The following is a 26,559-nucleotide window of genomic DNA, read 5'->3' on the forward strand; positions in this document are numbered from 1 at the left end:
TTAAAACCAATGCATTTAACAACACTTCCCATGCGTCCCTGGATGCAACCACATGCACGAATGCAATGCAAACATAGATTCCTCGCGGGAAAGCGTCTGCCTTCCCGCGATTGTTCCTGCTTTTCGTAAAAAGCTTCATTGAACCCATCTTTATTCTTGTGCTTGCGTTCTTACGCGTACTTTCTTACTTAGTTCGGATTTCCTCCTTAGCCTACGGAATGCCCCCTTTTTGATGCACCCGTCACCCATCATGTGACGCATCAGGGGCACCCGTAACCCGGCCCTTTCCACCGAACTTACGGAAACTACTTCGCGATGTTTACCGTCACCCATCAAATGACACATCAAAGTTGTCCGTTCCTGATGACAGTTCCTATAGCTACAATCTTTTAACAGTTCTTAGTGCACATAATCAAATATCCTAAAAAAAAGATTTAATCATTAAAAATAAGAAAATAGTCCAATTAGCAACATCCCTCTGGCTTCTAAACAGTTGACCTCAATTGTAGTGCTTGGACATATACCTCCAGTATCTCGGGATAAGCTGCTAATTCCTCCTGCGTCATCCACTGAGCATCTAGATTCGAATAGTTCTTAAACTTAACCAAATACTTTCGTGTTATCTTTCCGGATTTTGAGAGACCGATCCTGATGACTTACTATCTGCTCCGGTTGGAGTATTTCTTCCGTTTCCTCAACCTCAGGAGGTTCCTCAGCACTAAGCTGGCTTGGAGGCGGTCCCACATACGGCAGGAGTAAACTGACATGGAAAGCATTATGGATCTTCCAATTAGGCGGTAGCGCTAATCGGAACGTGACATCATTTACTCGCTAAGTGATCTTAAACGGCCCATAATAACGGGTAGAAAGTTTTACCACCTTCCCCTTATGAGACGCTTGTTTCTTAAGTCTTGCCTTCTCAAACTTGAGTAAGAATAACTGTCCAACTGTTAAGTCTAGATTCCTTTTGTGCTTGTCTGCAGCTTTCTTATGCTTTTCCTGAGAGCGTAGAATAGCTCTCCTAACTTGCCCGTAGGCTGTGTCCAAGTCCCGAAAAAATTCATCTACTGCAAAGATCTTATCCTTAGTTAAAAGGATGGGTGGAAGCAAAGGCTTACCATATAGAATCTCAAAAGGTGCTTTCCCTGTCGATGAGTGTATGGTATTGTTATACGCATACTCGACAAGAGGCAAATATTTCTCCCAGTCAGATTGCCGGTCTGACACATAAGCTTTTAACATATCCAATACTGTGGAATTGGCTATCTCACTTTGCCCGTCCGTTTGAGGATGGTAGGCAGATGAAAAATTCAGCTTCGTACCAAGATTATCCATCAAGGCACGCCAAAAATTTCCTGTCATGCGAGGATCTCGATCACTCACAATAGGCTTAGGCATTCCATGATGCTTAAAGATCTGTGCCAGAAAGACCCTAGCCATATGATCTGCTTTTATCGTTTTCTTGACTGGTATAAAGTGTGCTTGCTTGCTAAACCTGTCCACAATGGTCCAGATCGCGTCATTTCCAGTCTGAGTTCTAGGGAGGTCCATGATGAAGTCCATGGCAATACTTTCCCAAGGTTCATTAGGCACAGGCAAAGGTTGTAGCAACCCAAGCGTCTTATGCCGATCATACTTCACTTTTTAGCAAACCAAACATTCCCTGACATACTTATCAATGTCTGCTTTAAGGCTAGGCCAAAAGAAATATCTTTCCATTGCTAAGGTCGTAGGGAGAATACCCCGATGACCCGCATAAGGCGAAGCGTGTGCTTCATCCATGATCTTCTTTCTTAATGGTTCCGCCACACATATGGCCTGATGGTGGTAGAGATAACCGTCCCGAATGGAATAGGGAAACTCATTCTCTCCACGATGTAGCTTTCCCCAGATGGTGGAGAAGTCTGGATCATTCGGATATAAATCCGGTAGTGCTTCTAATTCTTGGTGATACTCCGAAGTGATAGCGTGCACCCTTGGCCGCCTAGACAGTGCGTCTGCGACTACATTCTTACTCCCAGCCGTGTGAAGGATCTGGAAGTGAAACATAGACAAAAAGTTTTCCCATCTCATCTGCTTTTCAGATAGTTTCCTTTGCGTAAGAAAATACCGCAAACTCTGGTGATCAGTCTTGATCACAAAATCCGATCCTAGAAGATAGTGCTTCCAATTGGATAAGGCGTGAATCACAGCCGTGAGTTCCTTCCAATTGGATAAGGCGTGAATCACAGCCGTGAGTTCCTTTTCATAGATTGATGCATGCAACTCTGCATCCTTAAGCCGTCTGCTTTCGTAGGCCACTGCATGGCCTTCTTGGTTTAACACTGCTCCGATCCAATCGCCTGAAGCATCGCAGTGAACCTCAAACGGTTTTCTTAAGTCAGGCACTATCAAAATAGGTCCATGGCTTAGCAAGTACTTGAGCCGATCAAAAGCTCCTTGTTGTCTCGATCCCCATCTGAAAGGAATCTTCTTCTTTGTCAAGTCATAAAGTGGTCCTGCTACATGAGCAAATCCTCGAACAAACCTTCGATAATACAAACATAATCCCAGGAAACTACGTACATCATGTACCGTAGTGGGAATAGGCCAATCTTCTACCACTCGGATCTTGGCAGGATCCATACTCACTTGATTGTGAGAGTATATATAGCCGAGATAGTGTATCTCTGAGAGAAAGAACTCGCTCTTCTTTGCATTCACATGCAACTCATGCTTTCGCAATTCTTGAAACACTAAGTCCAAGTGCTTCCGATGTTCCTCTTCTGACTTAGAGAAGATGAGTATGTCGTCAAAGAATACTCCCGTAAAAGCTCGATACGGGCTGAAAATGCGGTCCATCATGCGATTGAACGTCGCAAGAGCATTCGTCAAGCCGAAAGGCATTACCAAAAATTCATATAGGCCAAAGGTTGTGCGGAAAGCAGTCTTGTGGACATCCTCAGGGGTGATCCGTATCTGGTGATACCCACTCTTTAAGTCTATGCGACTAAAGACACTTGCACCCTGCAACTTATCAAGTATATCATCAATCCGAGGGATCGGAAAGCGATTCTTGATTGTGATCTTGTTTAAAGACCGATAGTCTATGCACATTCGAAACGTGCCAGCTTTCTTCTGCACCAGTAGAACTGGAGAGCAGTAGGGTGAAGCACTTGGCCGTACTAACCCTTTCTCTAGAAGCTCGTTGACTTGCTTCAAAATTTCCTCTTGCTGAGCAAGACTCACCTGATAAGGGGGTTGATTGGGAGGCGAGCTACCCGGTATGAGATCTATGCCGTGATCTTCCGGGTGTACCGGAGGGAGTTCATCAAGAAGTGTTTCCTTGAACATCTGGAATTGAGAGAAGATGAGTATGTCGTCAAAGAATACTCCCGTAAAAGCTCGATACGGGCTGAAAATGCGGTCCATCATGCGATTGAACGTCGCAAGAGCATTCGTCAAGCCGAAAGACATTACCAAAAATTCATATAGGCCAAAGGTTGTGCGGAAAGCAGTCTTGTGGACATCCTCAGGGGTGATCCGTATCTGGTGATACCCACTCTTTAAGTCTATGCGACTAAAGACACTTGCACCCTGCAACTTATCAAGTATATCATCAATCCGAGGGATCGGAAAGCGATTCTTGATTGTGATCTTGTTTAAAGACCGATAGTCTATGCACATTCGAAACGTGCCAGCTTTCTTCTACACCAGTAGAACTGGAGAGCAATAGGGTGAAGCACTTGGCCGTACTAACCCTTTCTCTAGAAGCTCGTTGACTTGCTTCAAAATTTCCTCTTGCTGAGCAAGACTCACCTGATAAGGGGGTTGATTGGGAGGCGAGCTACCCGGTATGAGATCTATGCCGTGATCTTCCGGGCGTACCGGAGGGAGTTCATCAGGAAGTGTTTCCTTGAACATCTGGAATTGAGTTCGAGCTTGGTGGTGCGGGTTCCTTCCTTGCTTTCTCTTGCCTCGTAGAGGCTTGTTCTTGTCGTTGCTGCTTTAGCGGGCAGTCCGGTTTCATATGTCCTTTCTCACCACAGTAGAAGCATCTTCCTTCCTCTCTGAAAGTTTGAAGTTGAGTAGGAGAAAGGTACTTAGTTCGCTTGCCAGTGCCCTCTGGCTTCTTAGAATGATCATCGTCTCTAGATGGAGGACGTTTTCTTCCTTGGCCCCCTTGGTCATCGTAGACCCCTCTTTGTCTTGCACGGTAAGTGCTATGCTCCATCTTTCTGGGCGTCCCAGTTGAGTGCAAATCCTCAGCAATGATTGCTGACTCCATCATCCTCTGAAGAGTATCATGCGGATACACCTTCATACTCTTTCGAAGCTGTCGTTGGAGACCCGCTTCGAACTTTCGTTTCTTTTCCTCGTCGGCAATCTTCATGAAGGGAGTGACCTTCAGAAGAACCGACCAATACTTGTCCACATAAGTCGTTACTCTTTCATGTTCCTTCTGGGCAAGCCAGTCCCATTCCTTCCGTATGTCCTGCTCGAAGTCAGGCGGAAGAAATTGTTCATAAAATTCAGATTTAAAGCTCTCCCAAGTTCTGGCCTGAGAACCTTCCAGAATCTTGGCTAACCACCAATTACTTGCCGTTTCCTTGAGGTGCATCCCCACATGGCGTAATTTGGAATTTTTTGTGAAGTGCCCATTGGTAAAGGCGACTTCAAACTGTCTGATGAAGGACAGTGCTTTGGAGATGTCTCTCCGTCCGTTGTAGGTTTCGAACTTGATGTCCTTGTCGCCTGATTTGAAGACTCTCATGCGATGTTGAGACTTGCGACCTTGCTTCTTGAATCGAGGCTTATCTTTAGGTTGATGTATGGTAGTGGCGGTAGTAGTTGCTTCCTTCTTCTGACGAGATGATCGAGAAGTAGAAGTATAATCAGGAGAGTAAGATGGAGATGAGATAGAGATGTCCTTGCTCTCGTCTAGCAAAGAGAGCGCTTTTTCCTGGCCTTTCCTTGAAGTAGGCCGTTCATTCCGATCCGAAGATCCTTTGTGCACCTCGGCATGTGCTTCTTCTCTTGCCTCCTGTGGTCTCACGCCAACAGTGTTGTCTGGATGCTTGGCTGCATCAGTTCCATTCGTTTTCTTCATTCCGCCCAAAAGCTTTTGGACGTCTGGCAACAGTAAGATTTGTTGCAACTCCGCAAGCTGAGCTTGCACTTGTTGAAGCTCCTCTTCAACGCTTCTCCCTTGGCTCGACATGGTTCTTCCCGTTCTTCCCGGAATCGTCCTTCTTTGCAGAGAAAGAGAGGAGTCCGAGCTCTGATACCATTGTCACAAAACGGGAGCGTACACGAGCACTTGAAAATCTGAAAATTAAAATACTTTGCAAATGTGAGAGAAGGGAGAAGATCGACACAGTGTTGGGGACCAGAAGATGGGCTGGTCCCCCCCCTCGTTAAGAGTATTCTTTTATTCAGGGAGAATTCGTATACAAGCACGAGAACCAGAGGAAACCCCTCCGTTCTATAATCTTAAACCCGAAGGTCGTGCTTTCCCGTAAAGGGCTTGGGCACAAGGCCGTTCCGTCCCGTAAGGGACTTAGGCACGAAGCCGTACTTTCCCGTAAGGGACTTAGGCGTGAAGCCGTACTTCCCGTGAAGGGCCTTCCCATAAGACGGGAGATTCCTGCAAAACAAACCACACAAACACGCGACAACAACTCGTATGGCGAATCCACAATAGATACCTGTCGTTCTTGCGCGGGAAAACCGACTTCCGTGCTTCGTAGTCTCGCGATCTCTTGCGGCAGAGTCTTCTCTTGCTGATGTTGGTACCTCCCGTGAGTGAGGGCATGTGGTGCTTTTATAGCTCCTTGGCCACGGCACGAATAACTGCTCGCGTACAAATCGCGGCCGTTTTTTTTTTTTTTTTTTTTTTTTGGCGTTGTTCTACCCGAAATAGGGAGAGAGAATTCGCTGGCTGGTTTTGTTGCTTTATCTTCTAACTGGCTGCCCACTTATTAAGTGGGCGGCCGGCATATTTTAAAACTGGTCTGAACCTACCCAAAAACTCAATAAAACCTTATAAGTTAAAACCAATGCATTTAACAACACTTCCCAGGCGTCCCTCGATGCAACCACATGCACGAGTGCAATGCAAACATAGATTCCTCGCGGGAAAGCGTCTGCCTTCCCGCGATTGTTCCTGCTTTTTGTAAAAAGCTTCATTGAACCCATCTTTATTCTTGTGCTTGCGTTCTTACGCGTACTTTCTTACTTAGTTCGGATTTCCTCCTTAGCCTACGGAATGCCCCCTTTCTGATGCACCCGTCACCCATCATGCAACGCATTAGGGACACCCGTAACCCGGCCCTTTCCACCGAACTTACGGAAACTCCTTTGCGATGTTTACCGTCACCCATCAAATGACACATCAGAGTTGTCCGTTCCTAATGGTAGTTCCTGTAGCTACAATCTTTTAACAGTTCTTAGTGCACATAATCAAATATCCTAAAAAAAGATTTAATCATTAAAAATAAGAAAATAGTCCAATTAGTAACACTTTGACTGTGTCAAGAAGTATCGCAAGGTCTGATGGTCCGTTTGGACAACAAAATCAGCACCTAAAAATAGTGCTTCCAACTAGAAAGTGCACGAATCACGGCCAGAGCTCTTTCTCATAGACTTGCATAGACTTCTCTGGCCCTTGCAAAATTCGGCTTTCATAAGCCACTACCCATCCATCTTGCATTAGCACTGCTCCGATGCTATTGCCACATGCGTCACACTGGACCACAAATAACTTCCTGAGATCTGGCAAAACAATTACTTGATCTGAAGTCAACTTGTCCTTTAAGAGACTAAAATTTGAAATCTCTTTTTGGGTCCATCTGAAAGTGACCTCTTTCTTTTGCAAAGAGTAAAGAGGTGATGCTATCTCTGCAAAATTCCTGATAAACCTTCTATAGTAGGAACACAATCCCAAGAAGCTTCTGACATCATGCACAGTCTTCAAGTCTGGCCATGTCTTAATAGCTTCGATTTTTGCGGGATCCATTCTGACACAATCCTTTGAGACTATGTGGCCAAGCAAGTGGATCTCTTCCGGGAAGAATTCACTTTTCTTAGGATTGACAAGTAGCATGTGACTCTGTAGCTCTTTGATCAAGTGACGCCTGTGCTCCTCTTCATTCCTCGAATAGACTATCATGTCATCGAAGAACGTCCCAACAAATTGTTGATGCGAGCGAAAAATCCGGTCCATCATTTTGTTGAACGTGGCAGGAGCATTTGTTAGACAAAACGGCATCACTAGAAACTCATAAAGACCAAATGTCATTCTAAACACAGTCTTGTGCACATCCTCTGGCCTTATACGAATCTGATAGTACCCACTCTTAGGGTCTATCGTGCTGAAAATTACAGTACCCTCTAAACGATCAAGAATATCATCAATTCTAGGAATAGGAAACCTATTCTTGATGGTATTCTTATTCAACGCACGGTAATCAATACACATGCGCCATGAGCCATCCTTTTTCTGCACTAGGAGCACTGGGGAGTAAAAGGGTGAAGAACTAGGATGAATCAGCTCCTTCTCTAATAACTCCTCAACCTGGCCCATAATCTCTTTTTGCTACGCCGCACTGACCCTATAGGGAGGTCTATTTGGTGGGCTATACCCTGGCACCAAATCTATCTAATGGCCCTCAAGTCTCTCTGGTGGCAATTGCGATAGTAATGAATCAGAAAAACAATCACTAAACTCTTGCAAAAATATTGACCTTTCTTTATCTAACACAGATAAATTTGACTGACAATTATATGAGACATCATGTGCAAAAATCAAGCACACAAAGATGATTCTTTATTACAGAAGTGATAGCAGAAGCAGATACAATAGGGACAAACTCCCCTTTGAGCTTTACATCCAAAACATGAGTTTTGCCCCTATGCTGAAGGGTGATCCTCTTGCCGAAGGCATCCAGCACGCCATGTACTCTGAACATCCACGGAATTCCAAGTAGCACATCGCACCCTTCCAATGGCATGATATAGAACTCTCTTGTGACCACATACAACTGAATATGCAGACGCAACTTTCCAATAATGGGAGTAACACACTCTGAGGGCCAAGACATGCCAACCCTGCCTCTGCCGTGTACCCCATCTCTTCAGCTTTGATGCAGAACTTCATAGCTAACTCTGGTGAGATAAAGTTTGCTTTGGCACCTGGACCAAAGAAGATGAGTGCCGTTTGATCTCTAACTTTACCACATGCTCTGCATAACTCGCTAGCATTTGTACTGGACCTATCACCCACCATATCTGGCACCAAACCTACCGTGGGTTTAAGCTTCTTGCCTTTCTAATCCTCTTTATCATCTAAGTCAGCTGGTCTTTTCCTTCGTGAACAATTGGTAGCAAAGTGACCACGTTGCTCGCATATAAAGCATTTGTTTTCAACCATTAGAAGCTTCTTTTCCTCTAGTGACTTACGCACAAAAGGCTTCCTTTTCTGTTTCTTTGCCTGTGCTCCAGAAGCCCTGGCTGAATCCTTATTTTTGGTGGCCTTTTCTGACCCCTGTGACGCTTCAGGAGCCATTTTCACAAAGGGCTTCTTCACTGAATTTTTCTTTTGCTGCCCTCCTTTCTCGTTGCTCAGAAACCCACTGTCCTCTCCTCTCAACAAGGCAAGACCAATGTTAGCAACTTCCATGAGCTGGGTGAGGGTAGCCACTCAGTTCTTGGTACAGTAGTCCCGAAGCCCTTTAGATAGCCCACAGCAGTACTTCTCTATCTGCTTTGTTAGTGTGCAGGACATGACTTCTTGCACCACACTGTACATGAGAGGGAAAGCTTGCAGTCAATAGCTCTTAACCTGTGGGGTGGCAGACTTCAAAATGAGGCCTCTCAGCTACAAAAATCAATGCCCATTTTTCTGCAAGAGGAAAGTGCACTATTTTGTGTCACTTGGCACGTTTATAAGCAATTTCCCGTTTCAGGGTTGTCGCTTTAAAATCTCCCGACTGGTTTGCCAATTGACTTTAAGGCAAAGTTCTACAATGTTCCCCTTGTCATTTTGAAGGTAATGACGCGAACAAATTTTGTGGCCCAAAATAGCAGTTCCCTAAATTTTAGGGGATGCTTCCGTTGGACTCGTAGTGGTCATCTGACCATCTATCCTCATTGGGACCGCATCCAAAAATGCAATGTGGCCCAGCTGTAGGGTACTTTCCCTCGGTGTTCCACCTTGGCTTCGTGCCTCTAAGTGCGACCGGGGACCTACATGATCTTGACATGAGCCTAGACATCCTCTTACTATACAAATTCCAGTGCCGACCAACTTCCCATCTGCCGTTGAAACTACCGTTCACATTGGCTATACAATGTTGGACCATTTGCAACTTCAAAAGGAGGGTCTCAAAAATAAAACAAAAATCATTGGAAAGAAATCAACAACTAAAGTTTTTAGTTGCCACGTCCTCATGACATTGATCCTTTGATGGAGCCTCCATCGATGTCGTGGTCGCCCTCGTAGACATGGGTGTCTAGCTCTCCCGAGCTCAATGGGTTTATTAACTAATACACCTTTGGTATAGGTGGTTTCTGAAGTTTGCTGTGAAGCTTGCTTTTCTGACTGCCGAGTTTCTGCTTTAAAGAAGTCAGTGATGGCCCTTTGTGAATGTCTCCCACTGTTTGATCTCCTCATGCAACTCTCCCTATGTCTGCACAGCTCTAGCAAAAACAACCCGAGGCATCTCTGATCCTGATATCTCACGACTCTAGCCAATGGTCCAAAGCCCTCTCTGAATAGACAATGGAAGCGGACTCGTATCTCATAGCATACCGGACAATGAAATATGTGATGTGACTCTGTCTCTGGCTCTATATGGCACAACTGACAAATTATGGCTTCTGTTGGTACTCTCCTAAATCTGTTAGTCTCAATCTCTAACTGATGCAATGATGTGCGCATCTGATGAATAGCACATCGTATCCCATGGGATAAATGAGTGTCCATATAGGCAGGTCTGATCACATATCCATCCTCTGTGAGTTGGAGAAGATGCTCTCTATAGAAAGACATCTTCATGTCCAACTCCTGTGTCAGTTGTATCCATGTGCTCCTGGTATCTAGCTGAATCAGATTCTGACGTATGAGTCTAGTGATCTCTGTCCGTGTGAGAGAGAGGGAGAGTGCATCCAAGGAGTACTGGAACGGAGGCAATCTATCCATGCTGAAACCATGTGACTGAAAAATTCTCATGTCAAATAAGTCTTTTTCTTTTTTAATGACAGTAAAGAACTATGATCACAATGGGCCTTCACTTGAGATGCATAACTTTAACAATCGTGTAAAGGCCAAGTACAAGACAAAATATTAAAAGTAGACATGATAAAGTCCAAAACAAGTCAAACAGGTAGATAATGACAGCACAACACACAAAGAAAATGGTAACTAAACCAGTTCTTGAATTATAGTTGGAGTTTACTTCAACTTTACTCCAGATGAGCAAGCCCACAAACAAAGACTATTACACATGTATATAAGATTCCACAAGAATCATCCATGCCATCAACCCAGCTATTGATGACCCACAAATGAAATGGAACCCCATTATTAATATAGGGTTGGAAACTAATCAAAGGTGCAAGCATGCTAACAGTTTTTCTGAAAACCTAGGGAATTCCTCCGTGCCTGTCAAACTAATGACACTGCTGGTTCAAGTTTCTTTTCAATCTTCTCAGCAGTTTCTAAAATTGATGGTGAGCAGGATGCATGCATAATCACATGCAGCGTACAAAGAAGATAACAAACTGACCGGGAACAGAAAAGAAAGTGCTGCAATCTCTAGCATGGATGTTCCTGACAAGTTACTCACAAACCTGCCATGAGAAAGCATATGGCATGTTAAAAACCAATAGAAGCTGAAGTACATAGCAATCAAAATTCTTAAATAGGTAACAAAACTAAATTAAATTGAGCTAATTTTGGTTCTTTACATTGTTGATAAGACATTTCCACAGGTTACTGTGGAACCAAATACAGATTACTGATTCATACAGCCTAACCTTGTTTCTCCACTAGCAATTCGAAAGAAGGCATCTATCTAATGACACATAGCCTGCCTTTATTCGTTTAGAGCACACATTAAATTTGTTCGTGAGGAAAGTGTGACTGGTTCTTCTCAAAAACATGCAAGCGCTAAACTGCCCCAAAAAAAAAGGGGAAAAAAAAAAGAATGTAAAAGAAATAGATAAGTTCCACCATGGCTATGCAATCTTCCATCTAGGCTGACAACTTCTCAAGCTGCTATCCAAGCTCTGAAGCAATTCAACTCTTACTAGCAAAATCTGGTTATATCTAGTCAGGCAACCAAACCAACTTGGAAAGAGGTGCTTCTCAGGCTCATGAGACAGAGAGCCACACCAATGCTGGTGCACATGGGACCTTGGTCATCAAGGAATTAGGATGCAGCCAAGGAGAGAGGCTAGGTATGCAAAAGCAGACTCAAACTCCCGGGAGCCCTCTAATAACGGGAAGCAAGAAGAAGGACAAGAAAAATCATTTCATTTTTGCCACAAGAAGTATGCAAGTACTTCACCAAGTCTCCAACTCAAAATTGATGACAATTGTGAACTTAATATACTACTGCATGAAAAACCTCGCCCTAAGTTGGACTGATTGCTGATTTGACTGCTCGTGAGGCATCATGAGTTGCCTGCAAAATATTGGGACAAAATTTGAAACCAGGATGCAGTTATCGTCTTTGACCCAGGATCCACGCAGATCCCTCAATATCTAGCAGAGAAACTGGGCATTGAGAAAATATGCTAAAAGGAGTGAGAATGAAGCACAGAGAGCTTATGGTTCATTTGTTCCATCAACTCCATTCATTGGATCTCTTCAACTGCATGTTCAAGGATTGGAAGATCGAGTGGATTGTGTGTTCGCAGGTTGCGATTCTGTACTAGGCATGCGTTAGTCCTACAAACATAATCCTATTCTCCGACTTCAAGATCGTCAAATTATTTAACACATCAAAACAAGCAAATCCAACTAAACATAAAAAAAAAACATGGCAGAGGAGCTCATAGGTTGTGATGCTCTAAACATAGTGTTATTCTTTGAGTTCAAGATCGTCAAATCATTTTGACACACTGAACAAGCAAGTCCTACTAAATGCGAAAAAATAACGCAAACAAGATACTAGAGGAAATATTTGATCACAAGGATTGGACCTTTTGAATTAAAAATACTCTTTGATCATAAGGATTGGACCATTTGAATTAAAAATAATTTTTGCATATAAATGTGAAGTGTTTTTACATACATAGAATGGCCGATGGCATGCCTCAGTCATACTATGTCATAGATGCTTACTATCCTGGCTCCCCTCATGGTTTTGGATGGACGTTTCTCATTCAAAGACATGAGATCCAAGGGATAATAGATTTTTAATGTCATGCTATGCTGATTGTGTAAGGTGCAGCGGAAGTGAATGTTGACTTTGCTCAAGATGAGTGCTCCGAACTGTGCTCAAGGGTTCCTTTTACTTACGTAAGGGAGAGCCTTCCGTTCTTTAAGTGAGAGAGTGCAATGATCACAAACAAAGTGAATGCTACTGTGAATGAAGGTGTTGAGATTGAGAGAGAGAGAGAGAGAGAGAGAGAGAGAGAGAGAGAGAGAGAAGAATACGATACCAGACGGTTCTCAAACCCTCCTCCAAGGGCCCCCCCTCTCTATGGCGAGAGGTCTTTGCTTATTGATTGCAAAAATCTAGTACAATGGTCTAGATGCAATGGACATGCCGACGATGTCGACGACAATGATGACGACGACGAGGATGGGCTGAATTCTGAAAACACTAGGGCTGAAATCTGCAAACACTGACTTTCTGTTGAATTCTGACAAGTGTCGGCGAGGACGGCGACACAACAACGATGCGCTGAAAACGCAGATGCTGAAAACTGCTGACAACGGGCTGAATCTGAAAACACTGGCTGATTTGACGGCACAACAAGGATCTGCTACGGGTAGGTGAGATCTACGAGGCTAATGGCTGAATCTGCGGTGTCTAAGTGCTGAAAACTGAAAACGCTGATGCACTAAGACTGATCTGACGCCGGAAACTGCAAAACGCTAGGCAAGGTCTGCAACTGAAAAGCGCCAGATGATCTGTAGCAAAACCGCTGGTCTTGATCTGTAGTAGAACCGCTGGTCTGAATCTTTAGCCAAAAACGCTATTTGCTCTGTTGGCTGGAAACGCTAGGCCTCTTGCCGGTCTTGTTGAGAAGGTGCACTGCAAGTTGCTAGAACTTCTTCTACCTCTTCTGCCAGAAAGTGCTAGCGCTAGGTTTCTTTAATAGTAGCTTAGCAAAATTGCCCTACTCAGTTTTCGAACAAAAGTCACTTATCAAATAATAAGTGAAAAATTAATAAATTGGGAAAATGGGTTTTGTGCACTGTAAAATGCTCATGATGGGTATTGAATGTCATGTTGATGATTATGTTGTGTGCAACCAAAGGATATGCAACTACTCTAAGTGCCTGGACATGCACGGCTTGCTCACAGGCTCACAAAGGTGCCAGAACACTTCCTAAGCTGACTTGAACCCTAGACCTGAAGTAGCTTGTCCACATGCACATAGGGTTAGATATGCGCGTGACATCCCCTCTTTTTCAAAGTGAGGTACTGGTACCGAGCTATATGGCATCGAGGGAATGCGCCAACAACTCCGGGAATCTTGAGAAGAACTCTTCGCCGGCCCACTCTGATGCGTGGGTCCTGCGATACTTGAACTTCATGAAGGTCTGCAATACTTGCTTCTTTAGGCAGCACCGAAAGCGACACCAAGGGATCTGTTGTGGCTTCAATGCTCTAACTTCGGCTATGGTCGTGGGTCCACCTTCGTCAAGAATCTCCGAGTAGGAAAATTCCTGAAACCATTGCCAACATGAAATCATAATCATACCCATTCCATGAAGAGGAATTGGAAAAAGACTATTCTTCCTAAAGGACTGTGCATGCAATGCAGATAAACAAAGTGACGGAGTGTCAAACCGTTCACCAAAAACACGCAAAAAGTAAGATCGAAACTTGACTTTTCGACTTGAACCTATCAACTGTGGCAAATCACAATGGAAATGTCGACGCTTGATGGACAATCTTTCTCGTGCTCTTTCTAAGACTGTGGTATGCCAAGGAAGAGATGTGTAAAAGCGATTGACAAAAAGGACAATCGGTAAACAATGTGAATTCCTTGAATGCAAACTGTTTTTCTTTTCGAGAGAGATCCACATACATCCGTGCTCATCCGTGAGTGAATTATATGCATCATACAATACGGCATGCCTATGAAAAGGGAACACATAAAGACGGTGACAAAAATACAGGAAATTGTCACGAATGAGAAACTTGAACAATGCGTGTTGACTAATCATGCGAACACACAATACTTCCTGAGTGGTTCTTTGGACCTCGGCTCGAGAGCCAAGGTCGATTCTTCATGATTGATCGTATCTGCAATGAGGGTAGTTTCACTAGAAAAAGCATCATCTAAACCATCATCCTTGTGAACAATCATATCTTTATCATGCAAAACATGTGTCTCGTGCTTTGGAGAAGAAAGGACTGAGAGAGTCTCCTTCTCTTGTTTCTTTTCAAGCCATAGTTACCCGGAACGAGAAATTGGAACGGGAAACGGGGTATGGCAACATGCATGAAACGCCATTCCCTGTTTCGGATACTCATGTATGAAACACGGACCAGGAAATTGGGATGGGAACGGGGAACGAGGACCTGAAAATGGCCATTCCCTGTAACTATGTAAATTCAGGCTTCGCCTGCACATTAGAAATGAGAGGTAAAGAATGAATAACTTCCTCACCATGAATGATAATGGGAGAGTCACTTTTGGCATTTAGAGTGAGAGTATTGTCTGGCCAATCAATGAGAGGGTTATGCTCATGAAACCATCTAATGTCCAAAATCATATCACATCTTGAGAGAGGAGACACTACAAATTTCCAACGGAAGGATGCTTGCTGAACAGTGAATAACACATCAAGGCACGCTCGTGTAATAAGAGAGTCCATACCGGAAGCCAAACCCGACAACTCGAGAGGAGATGTCTAGCCAACCTCCAAGCGGGCTCTTTCTACACGAGAGGGACCAATTACATCATGCATACTGCCTAAATCAAACAAGACCACCATGTGTTGACCATTCACATGACCATAACACTTCATGAGAGACTCATCAACTGGATGATCATGAGAAACTTGGGACACACTAGTGTTCTCATTTATGGCATTAACAGAGGATGTGGGTTCTATGGGTTCTTCAGATTTGTTAGATTCATTCTTAGGACATGTTTTCTTTATATGACCCTTGACGTGACATTGATAACATCGACCTTCCTTAGAATAAATGACTTCTATCCTCCTATAATTCCTTTTGCAGCTTTTTCATATGGGGTGAGCTTAGGTTTAACAAGTGTGTTAGCTTTACCCTTATATTCATTTTGAGAGTTCTTTTCCAAAGGATTAGAGGAAGATTGGCTAGAAGAGTTACCATTCTTACCGTTCTGTGGGTTCTGAGGAGTCTGAGAGGTACTGTGAGAAGGTTGTTCTCCTTAGGCTTTCCTTTGTTGTGCTTCATCTCCCGTGCGAGAGCAATCGCTACCGCCTTGTTGAGATCCACCGGATCAAATACTTCGACATCAAACTTGATATACTCGTTCAACCCATAAAGGAATGCCTCTTTGCGCTCATCATTCGATTTGTGTAATTGGGTGCCGAGCTGTAAAACACGATCAGAGAAAGACATAACTGGCATACCATTTTGCTTGAGACTGCCTCAATAGTCTTTCAACCGCGCTAGGTACCGAGGTGGCATAAACCGCGCCTTGAGCTTGTCTTGGAAGTAGGCCCAATTGAAAGACAAGGACACGCCTTCTTCCTTCCTCTAGGTGCGCGGTCAACTGTCCCTCTTGCCATGCATGATACCAATTAATGGCATCACCAACAAGATACATGGCTGCCGTCAAAACCCTGCTATTTCCTGTTTTCTTAGTTGTCGCAAAGTAAGCATTAAATTGATGCAACCAAGAATGAATAATAGTAGCATCCATCTTACCGTCATACTTCCTGAACGTCAACTTCTCAGTGACAGGGTTGTTGAAATCCGCTTCTCGACTTGTGCTCCCTGATGATTCGCCCACGTCCTTGAGTGGCTCGGACTTCGAGGTGAGTACCAGTAGGACCAACTCTTACATGCGTTGGTCTCTCTTCACCTCAAGTTCTAATTCCAAGGCCGCTCGTCTTTCTTCGGCCGCCAAGCGCGCTTGCCCACGCTCACGAAAGTGATAAACACTGTGAATGAAGGTGCTGAGACTAAGAGATAGAGAGAGAAGAATACGACACCAGTGTGTGGGTCGTGCGATACTTGAACTTCATAAAGGTCTACAACGCTTGCTTCTTTGGGCAGCGCCGAAAGCGACAGTCATTTGTGGCTCCTTCAATGCTTCAACTTCCTCTATAGTCATGCGTCTACCATCTTCAAGAATCTTCGAGGCTGAAAATTCCTGAAACCACCTCCAACACAAAAACATGAACATACCCATTCCATGTAAAGTGACTGGAAAAATACTATCCCTTCAAGAAAACTGTGCATGCAATGAAGATGAACAAAGTGACGGAGTGCCAAACCGTTCATCAAACACAAGCAAACAATGGGGTCGAATCTTGACTTTCTGATCTAAATCAATCAACTGTGGCAAAACACAATGGAAATCCCGATGCTTGATGCTCAATCTTTCTTGTGCTCTTTCTGATACTGTGTCATGCCAAGGAAGAGACATAGAATGTGAATTCCTTGGGTGCAAACATTTCATCTTTTCATGAGTAATCCGCATACATCCGTGCTCATTCATGAGTGAATCGTGCTCATCGTGCAATATGTCATGCCTGTAAAAAGGGATCCATAAGGACGGTGACTAAAATACAGGAAAGCATCACGAATGAAACACTCGAACAATGCGTGCTGACTAATCATTCAAACACAGAATACGTCCTGTGGGGGTTCTATGGACCTCGACTCGAGAGCCAAGATCGGCTCTTTGTGATCTATCGAATCGGCAGTGAGGTTAGCTTCACAAGAAAAAGTATCAACTAAACCATCATCCTTGTGAACAATCACATCATTATCCAGCAAATCATCATGGTCGTAATAATCACGTCTTGATCATGCAAATCATCGTGCTCGTGAATAATCACATCTTGATCATGCAAATCATCATGCTTATCATTATCATGCAATTCATGTGTGTCATGCTTGGGAGAAGAAGAGACGGAGAGAGTCTCCTTTTCCCGAATCTCTTGCATCTGTGCCTGCACTTGAGAAAAGAGTCGCAACATCTCTTTCATGTGTCGGTCGTTCATTGCTTTTCTTGCTTTGTTCTAGCGATCAAATTCTACTTCTCTTTCTTCGCGCTCACGATCCAATTCGGCTAGTCTTACTTTGGCTTCCAAGCGTGCTTGCTCGCGCTCACGCACTATGGCTGCCATTCTTTCTTGGTACTTACGATCAATTTCTGCCTTTCTTTCTGTTGTTCTTTCTTCACGTTCTAACTTCCTTGCTTCTCGTTCAAACTTCCAGTCCATCATTGTCTTGTTGAAAAGCTCCAAAGGAGCAATCCTTGGCGTAGATGGGGAAGGGGGAGGTCGGACAAACCTCCTGGTGGGGAAAATTCTTCTTCGTCACTTTCATGCTCACCACCTCCATGCGAAGTATCCATTCCGCTTCGGGTGATGACCATCCACTGAAGTTTTGGGTTCTTAAGTTCACGAGGAACTTGGGTGCTTGTGGGTCTTGGGTTCTTGAGTCTTGCGGTTTTTGAGATTCTTTTTTCGCTTGCAATCTGTGTTAGAGAAGGATCTTCTCTTCACCCGAGTTCTTCTCTTTTCCGCGGGCGCATCCCTTGGCGGCCTTGCGCTCATACCAAGGTTGCTTTTTCCCACCTCACATTGATTGGCCGGCCGCTAAGTGCACGTCCGCTCTCAATGAGTGGAAAGAGAAACAAGGGCAGGCTGGACAAGCCCTTCTTTCTTGGGTTTCCTGTCACTCTTCAAAAACACAATTAGGAATCGACACGCCCAAGAGGACTTGGGTTACGTGCGACCGCAACAAGCAAAATGGTTCTTTCCTAAAGTGATACAGAACACTACCAAAGCTTTGATACCAATGTAAGGTGCAGCGGAAGTGAATGTTGAACTTTGCTCAAGATGAGTGCTCCGAACTGTGCTCAAGGTTCCTTTTACTTACGGAAGGGAGAGCCTTCCGTTCCTTTGGTGAGAGAGTGCAAATGATCACAAACAAAGTGGTAAGCACTGTGAATGAAGGTGCTGAGACTGAGAGATGAAAAGAGAAGAATACGACACCAGAATGTTGTCAAACCCTCCTCCAAAGGCCCCACTCTCTATGGCGAGAGCGGTCTACTATTGATTGCACAAATCTCTACAATGCTTCGACTTGCAGACGATGTCGACGACGATGAGGAGGACGACGAGACGGGCTGAAATCTGAAAATGCTAAGGGCTGAAATCTGCAAATCTTTATCTGCTGAATTATGACTCTATGTCGGTGACGACGTCGATGGCGACGATGCGACGACGACACGCTGAAAACTGCAAACTTCGTGGGATCTGACCGTGCGGCGAGGATCTGCTGCGGGAAGGTGAGATCTGTGAGGTTTGAGACTTGTTCTGCTGTGTCTAAGTGCTGAAAACTGAAAACGCTGGTGGTTCTTAGGATTCTGAAACAAACTAGGAGATAGGATCTCCCGGCCACACAGACCGCCTACATACGCGCGTCGGAAAACCACCCGACAATAGCCACCATCCGACAGCTCCCCCGTGCTGGGGCCAGCGTTCGAGGACGTAGGCGTGCACCTGTAAGACCGGGCATCCCATACCACCCGGCCTTACCTCCTCGACGTGACCTCGCGCACTCCTAGCCTCGCGGGCTAACCACTGGCACTCTGCCAGTGGGGGTCGATAACTGTAAATGAGATCTTGGCCTCCCTTTTATAATAATGGCCGGCCACACTAGCCGTGTTCACACTATGTCCGCCCAGACACATGACGCCCATCCCGACGGCACCTGGGCTAGATCCCCTCTTCTATGAACGGGACATAACATACTTCCCCCCTTAAGAACCATTGATGTTCTCATCAAAGAAGTGGGGATACTGAGCCTTCAAAGCTCTAACAGGTTCCCAAGTAGTAAACCTTTCAGGTTGACCCTTCCATTTAATTAAGTACTCATCATAAGCCATTTGGCGCGAATGACGGGTACTGTGATCCAAAACTGCTTCTGGTTCTCGAGGAATATACTCAATTTGCATATCTTGCCATACATTTTCCTCGATAGGCACGACAATATCAACTTCGCCCAATTTCACTTTAAGGCAGCTGACATGAAACACTGGATGTACAATAACATCCGAAGGAAGAGCCAGTTTGTAGGCAACTTGGCCAATTTTCTTTGTGATCAAGAACGGACCACAATATCTAGTTGAAAGCTTATAATGCTTTCTTGTGCGCATAGTCTTGGAATCCTTGGGTATCTTCAAATAGACCCATTGTCCCACATCTAGAGTCCTTGGAGATCTCTTTTGATTAGCATAAGTAGTGACTTGATCACGAGCCGTTCTTATGCTATCCTTGGCCAATTCGAGATTTACTGCATGTCATAATGGAAATCACGAGCTTGGCATTCCTTGACTTTCTCTAAGCCAATAGCAATCGGGGATTTAGGCTCAAATCCATACATCAGCATGAACGGGCTAAATCCAGTAGCAGAATGCTTGCTACTATTATAGGCAAACTCTAACTGTGGAAGATACCTTTCCCAGTCAGACTGCCTATGAGAGACATAGGCTCTCAACATGTCCTCTAACGTCTCATTCATCCTCTCAGTTTATCCGTCGGACTCAGGATGGTCAAAAGACGACATACTCAACTTCGTCTGAAGGTGAGCAAAGACATCTCGCCAAAATCGGCGAGTGAACTTAGTATCTCGATCACTGACGATATCTTCTGCGAGACCATACAGCTTATAAAGCTGATCGACAAATAAAACCGCCAACTCATGGCTTTTTACTGTCGACTTCGTTGGTATAAACTTCGCCATTTTTGTGAGTCTATCGACCACAACCCAAATAGCGTCATTGCCCCGACTAGTATTAGGCAAACCAACGATGAAGTCCATGGAGATACTCTGCCACTTGGCATCTGGGATTTCTAATGGATGTAACAGGCCAGCTTTCCTAAGGCGCTCTGCCTTATTAACCTGACACTGAGCGCATCTCTTCACATAGTTCTCTATGTAAGAACGCATTCTTGGCCAATAGAAATATCGCTTGCCAAAGCCAAGGTTCTTTGGATGCCTGGGTACCCAGCGCTAGGAACATCGTGGCATTCGCACAAAATCCTTTGTCGAATCTCATTGATTTCCGGCACGCAGACTTTACCATTTCTAAACAATAGTCCACCTCTAATGGAATATTGTCGCTGTCTCGTCTCTCCAGCACGACTCACTTGGGTCTCCGGACCACCCAAGCCTGTATGCGAGTCATGCCCCGCTTCGACCTCATTCCATATCTTGCCAAAATGGCCATCGGAACGACATAGCCCTCGAAGAGAGATAGAAATCCGTCGAGATTTCAGCCATAGACAAGGCATTAACCTCAGGAATCCAGCTGAGCGCATCACCAACCCGATTGCTGGATCCTTTCCTATAACGGAGCTCAAATTCAAACTATTGCATAAGCTCAACCCATCTAGCCTTCCGGCCTCTGAGATCACCCTGATCACAGATATAGCGCAAGGAGTGATGATCTGTCCATGCCACAAACGTAGAGCCATACAAGTAGTGCCGCCATTTCCTCAGGGCGTGGACTATGGCGTAAAGCTCCTTTTCATACGTTGGATAACACATCTCAGCGTCAGAAAGCTTCTTACTTTCAAACGCAACAGGACGTCCATCCTGGTATAATGTCGCACCAATAGCATAATTGCTACCATCCGTTTCAACCACAAACAGTTTGCTAGGACCCACAATGTGCAATATTGGCACGATAGTCACCAAGTGCTTTAGTGTCCGAAAGCTCTCGTCGAGACGCTCATTCCAGACAACAGGGGGATTACCTTTATGACGAGGACCCGAAGTCTTCGGTCCTTTCACCCCTCCTTTTAAAAGTTGCGTAAGCGGAGCAGCCACTTTAGAGTAATCCTTGATAAACTTGCGAAAGAATCCAGTAAAGCCTGAAAAGGACTTTACTTGGCGCACATTCTTCAGAATGGGCCAATTTCGCACTTTATCCAACTTTTCAAGGTCGACGCGAATTCCATCGCGAGTAATGATGACCCAAGTACAGAAGCTTTCTTAAAGAATTCACACTTAGAAGCCTTAGTGTAAAGCTTCTCAGTTCTCAGTACTTCGAGAACAGTACGTATATGCAGTAGGTGCTCAGACAAGCTTCGGTTGTAGATCAAGATATCATCGACAAATACAACAACGAAGTTGCCTAAAAATGGTCTCAGCAGATCATTCATCATTTGCTGGAACGTAGCTGGAGCATTGGTCAAACCAAAAGGCAAGACCAAAAACTCGTAGTGACCATAACGCGTATGGAAGCCTGTCTTAGGAACATCTTCCAGTTTGATCCGTATTTGATGATAGCCTGATCGCAGGTCTATCTTCGTAAAATACAACGCTCCATGGAGCCGATCTATCAGATCGTCCATGCGCGGGAGCGGATACTTGTTCTTGACAGTGAGTTTATTCAACCCCTTGTAATCCACGCAGAAGCGCATAGTGTTATCCTTCTTTCGAGAAAAGTAGCACTGGCGCTCCCCACGGGAATTTGCTAGGCCGAACAAAAACCTTGTCTAGATAATCCTTCAGCTGTCGCCGAATCTCGTCCTCCTCGGTTTTACTAAACCGATAGGGTTGCTTTGAGAAGGGCTGACTACCAGCCACCAACTCAATGCCATGATCTACTCCTCTCGAAGGCGGCAAGCCAGGAGGTAGATCATCTGGAAAAACATCCTTGAAATCAGTCATGATTGCTCGATTAGATTGGATTCATCGGAATCCCCAAGTTCAACAGAAGAACATGAAACATTATTACGAAATTCAGTGACAGAAGTACCAAGCACTAATGAATCAAACCAAGCAGATGTACGCATTGATAAAAGTCAACATCAGAAGACTTTATTTCTTTATACATTTCGAAATCAGTAACAACTGGTATTGCAAAACCGTTATTTACAGACGTCTGATTACAAAGCAACACAGATACATGAGGCATGTTCTGCTTAACAAAAACAAGAGAGTGATGTACATAGTCTATATACAATGAGTCTTGTTTATCATAAAACCATGGAATTCCTAAAATAACATCTGCTCTTTCCATGCACATGATGTGGAAATCCAGGTTCTCTTTGTAATCAGCCAGCTCGAGCGACAAGTCTGGAACCATCTGATTCCATACATCCGTATCCACGCCACGAGCCATCTTCACGCGATACTCATGGTCACTGTCCTGTGTCCGCGGGTTCAGTTCCTGCACCAATTTTGCTACAAAATTGTGTGAGCTTCCATTATCAAGGAGTACAGTCACGTCGTGACCATTGATCTTCCCGGGGAAACGGAGAAGATCGTGCTTATAAAACACTTTGGTGCTGAAAGTACAATTAGTGCATGAACTGTGCGCTAAATGATGGATTTCAACTTGAACAACATCAGAGTTACCTGAGATCTCGTGAATCTGAACCGAAGGACGACCTTGCGGTTTCTGCATCTTTTTCTTCTTAGGACAATCCTTGATTTGGTGACCCGTCTGGCCACATCCGAAGCAAGCCCCCTTCTTCACTGCATCAGCAACTGAAGCATTTCTGGCTTTCTTCTTTTCTTGAGAAGATCTCGGCGGTGATTTGGACTTATGCTGGAATTGGGGCCGCTTCCTCAAAGCATCCTCACCGGATTGATGGTCTGCAGTTCTTTTCTTCTCATAATTCTGTCCTAGCCTTTGCCACTGCATCCTCGACGTCAGTTGGGGCTTTATCCTTAATCAAGGCCCAACGGTAGTCCTCGTACAATCCCAACAGATACATGAGCACGGCGTGCGTAGAATCCACCTTGCAGAAGATGAGCGCCTCTTTGAAAGCTGTCGTATACTTATCAAAACACCAAGACTCTGCAATTTGGCATAGGCTTTCAAAGGGTCCATTTTGGCGAAATCCATCTTGAATTTCACACAAAAGTCAACGCACGTCGTAGGCTTTTCTGTCATGCACGCCACCAGGTAAGCGCCTTACTGCGCAGATAAAGAGGAATCGTCTGAATCCTCCGTTCATCATGCTCCCCATGGAGATCAAAGTATGTGGTCCACTGGTGCAGCCAATTATTTACACCCAATTCCGTACACTCCTCTTCACCTCAAAAAGTTGTAGTTTTGTACGGAATTGTGGCAGTCGAACCACCCTGCGAACACCCAAAAGCAGCAATCTGCATCCGCAAATGCTGGAGATGGGTTTCGCCCTCAGAAATACACGCAGTCGTTGACTGAGCCATATTTTCAAGAGTAGAAAGTCGGGAACTGAGCCCCTGTACGACCCCTTCGAGAGAGGCCAGGCGAAATTCGTCTGAACATTCGCGTTTTCCAGAGCGGTAACACGCTGGTTGAAACTCTGGAAAGTGCTTGTAATCCATGTGTAGAGAGCATGCGTAAAGGAAATTTGGATGTTACCTGGCGCGTCGTCACGCTGCACATCAAAGCTGGAGGAATCCATGGGGTAGTGCGTGAAAAACTGGAAAATTCACGCAAAACCGAGCCTTTTCTGTACTTTTCGATCGCGAAAAGTCGAAGTTTGAAGAGCTCTACGTGTCGGCGTGAGCGTTGGAACGCGAGCAGGTGATAGCGGGAGCGCAGGAGCGCGAGCAGGTGAGAGAGAGTAGGCTTTGGAGAGGAGCAGAAGAACCAAATTTGAGGTTTCTGTAAACTCTGCAGGGTTGTGAGAGTAAGTTTTTAATAAACTCAGGTTTCAAACTTTGGCCTTAAAAAAATACCTAGCCATTTAAAATAAAAGGCCACTTAAAGAGCTCATTTAAATAAGTGAGCCTTAAAAAAATCCAAGCGCAACTGAAAGAAAAATCGAACGCAAAACTGCTGGCGCAAAAAGAAAGAGCGAGAGGAGTGTGCTGCCGCGTGGAGAAAAAGGGAAGGGACTTGTGCCCGCTTGTGGCTAACACACGAAAGGAGCTTGCCCAACACACACCAGAGGCTCCACCTTGGAGCCAGCGCTTGGGAAAAAAAATCCACGCTGGAAAGTAAAGCAGGCTCCACGCAATCTTCTGTAGGTGCAGGTGCTCACAGAGAGGTAGTTCTCTCTCTCTCTCTCTCTCTCTCTCTCTCTCTCTCTCTCTCTCTCTCTCTCTCTCTCTCTCTCTCTCTCTCTCTCTCTCTCTCTCTGCTTCGCACAGAGAGACTCACAGAGAGAGAATTCAAAAGGATACAGTTTGCTGAGTTTTAATCTAAAACCAGCAATTTAACAGATAATCTTCCAATTCCTGTCAAAAATCAATAGAATCCATTGAAAAACTCCACTTTTTTAAGCATTCCCGCCTGCCGAATTGCTGAATTTTATCAAAAATCAGCAAAAAGCACATCAAATTTCACCTGCAAACATGCTTTCTAGAAAAAAATTAAGTAATTTCAGCAATTTAATCACTAAAAATTATGCAAAATTGAGGTTTTCCGACCCAAACCGTTCCATAGGTGTGCACACGGTCCCTCGTGCAGTCAAGCCAGCTCTGATACCATGAAACGAACGAGGAGATAGGATCTCCCGGCCACACAGACCACCTACAGACGCGCGTCGGAAAAACCACCCGACCATAGCCACCATCCCGCAGCTCTGCCGTGCTGGGGACAATGTCCGAGGACGTAGTCGTGCAAGACCGGGCGTCCCATACCACCCGGCCTCACCTCCTCGAGGTGACCTCGCGCACTCCTGGCCTCGCGGGCTAACCACTGGCACTCTGCCAGTGGGGGTCGATAACTGTAAATGAGGCCTTGGCCTCCCTTTTATAATAATGGCCGACCACACTGGCCGTGTTCACACTACGTCCACCCGGACACTGGACACCCATCCCGACAGCACCTGGGCTAGATCCCCTCTTGTGTGAGTGGGACATAACAGATTCCATCGTGGTAAGTCTGCAAAACGCTGAAGTGTTATGCTGATGCAAAAACGCTAGGGCTGAAAATCGCCTGCTGCGGTGGGAATCTGCTAACAATAGGAAACCTGCTGTGTTGTTGTCGCCAGGGCTGATTTGCTGAACAAAAACGCCAGGGGTGGTCTTGATCCAAAAACGCTAGCTTCTCTGCTGTGATGCAAAAATGCTAGAGCATCTTGGGGGTCCTATTGAGAAGTTGCATGTTGAGCAAGTGCTCCTGCTGCCTCTTCTGTTGTGGAATGCTAGCGCTAGGTTTCTTATATACAAACTAGTGAAAATTTCCCTACCCAGGTCCCAACAAAAGTCACTTAAAAATAATAAGTGAAAAATGTCAAAAATAGGATAAATAGGTCTATGCACTGTAAAAGTGCTCTTGATGGGTTCCGATGGAAATCCGATGATCATGCTGTGTGCAACCAGAGGATATGCATCTACTCTTAAGTGTCTGGACATGCATGGTCTGCGAACAGATCACAAAAGTGCCAGACCAATTCCTAATCTAACTGAATTGAACCCATGTCATGAAGTAGCTTGTCCACGTACACATAGGGTTAGATGTGCACGTGACATCTTTCTTCGAGCTCGCGATCCAAGTCTACCTTTCTTTCTTCGCACTTGCGATCCAAGACTGCCTTTCTTTCTTCGGCCGCCATGTAGGGTGCAGCGGAATGAATGTTGTTTTTTCTCAAGATTAGTGATCTTTATTGCTCAAGGTTCCTTTTAGTTCTTAAGGAAGGAGAGAGCCTTCCGTCTTATGGAGAGTGCTATGCTCACGAACAAAGTGAGTGGATATTGTGCGTGCAAGTGAATGAGACTGAGAGAAGGAGAGAGAAGAGATATGACACCGAGAGGTTGTAAAACCCTCCTCCGAAAGCCCCACTCTCGTCGGCGAGAGTGGTCTACTTTGATTGCACAAAGGTAAACAATGCGTATGCAATGGACTGATGCAATGGGACTATGCCGATGACGACGACGGTGATGACGACGACGGCTTGATGGTTGAAATCTGTGGTCTTCTAACTGCTGAATTTCGTGGTTGATTCTAGGGCTGGAAATGATTGTTTATGGCTGTCCTTAAGGGCTGAAAATAATGGATCTGATGGGGTTCCTGCTGAGGTCAAAAAACGCTGGACTGATGTACTTGTTGGCTGCGTTTTCAGGCTGATTTGCATCTGCTGAAAACGCTGCAGAGGCTGAGTTTTACCTTGCTAAAATTCTGCTGTAAAAACGCTGAAACCCTGTAGACAAGGCTGCGTTTTAAAGGCTGAAAAACTGAGGAAAAAACGCTATGGCTGCTGGTGCTTGC

The 26,559-nt window shown here is 44.9% G+C and overlaps 1 protein-coding gene across 5 annotated transcripts in view; it reads right to left on the minus strand.

Moving 5' to 3' along the window:
- LOC147430643 (uncharacterized protein At4g17910-like) overlaps window positions 1-26,559 on the minus strand; it is a 205,659-nt gene that overhangs the window by 150,167 nt on the left and 28,933 nt on the right. For all 5 annotated transcript variants that reach the window (XR_015185638.1, XM_086493231.1, XM_086493230.1 and 2 more), the window contains exon 3: window positions 10,767-10,830. Coding sequence is in view for 4 of the 5 variants with exons in the window: in XM_086493231.1 (XP_086349357.1) it covers window positions 10,767-10,830 (64 nt within the window). In the remaining variant the exon portion in view is untranslated. The remainder of the gene's footprint in view (window positions 1-10,766; window positions 10,831-26,559) is intronic.

This window comes from Adiantum capillus-veneris, chromosome 21 (genome assembly GCF_014529385.1).
Source record: "Adiantum capillus-veneris isolate H3 chromosome 21, ASM1452938v2, whole genome shotgun sequence".
Taxonomy (NCBI): domain Eukaryota; kingdom Viridiplantae; phylum Streptophyta; class Polypodiopsida; order Polypodiales; family Pteridaceae; genus Adiantum; species Adiantum capillus-veneris.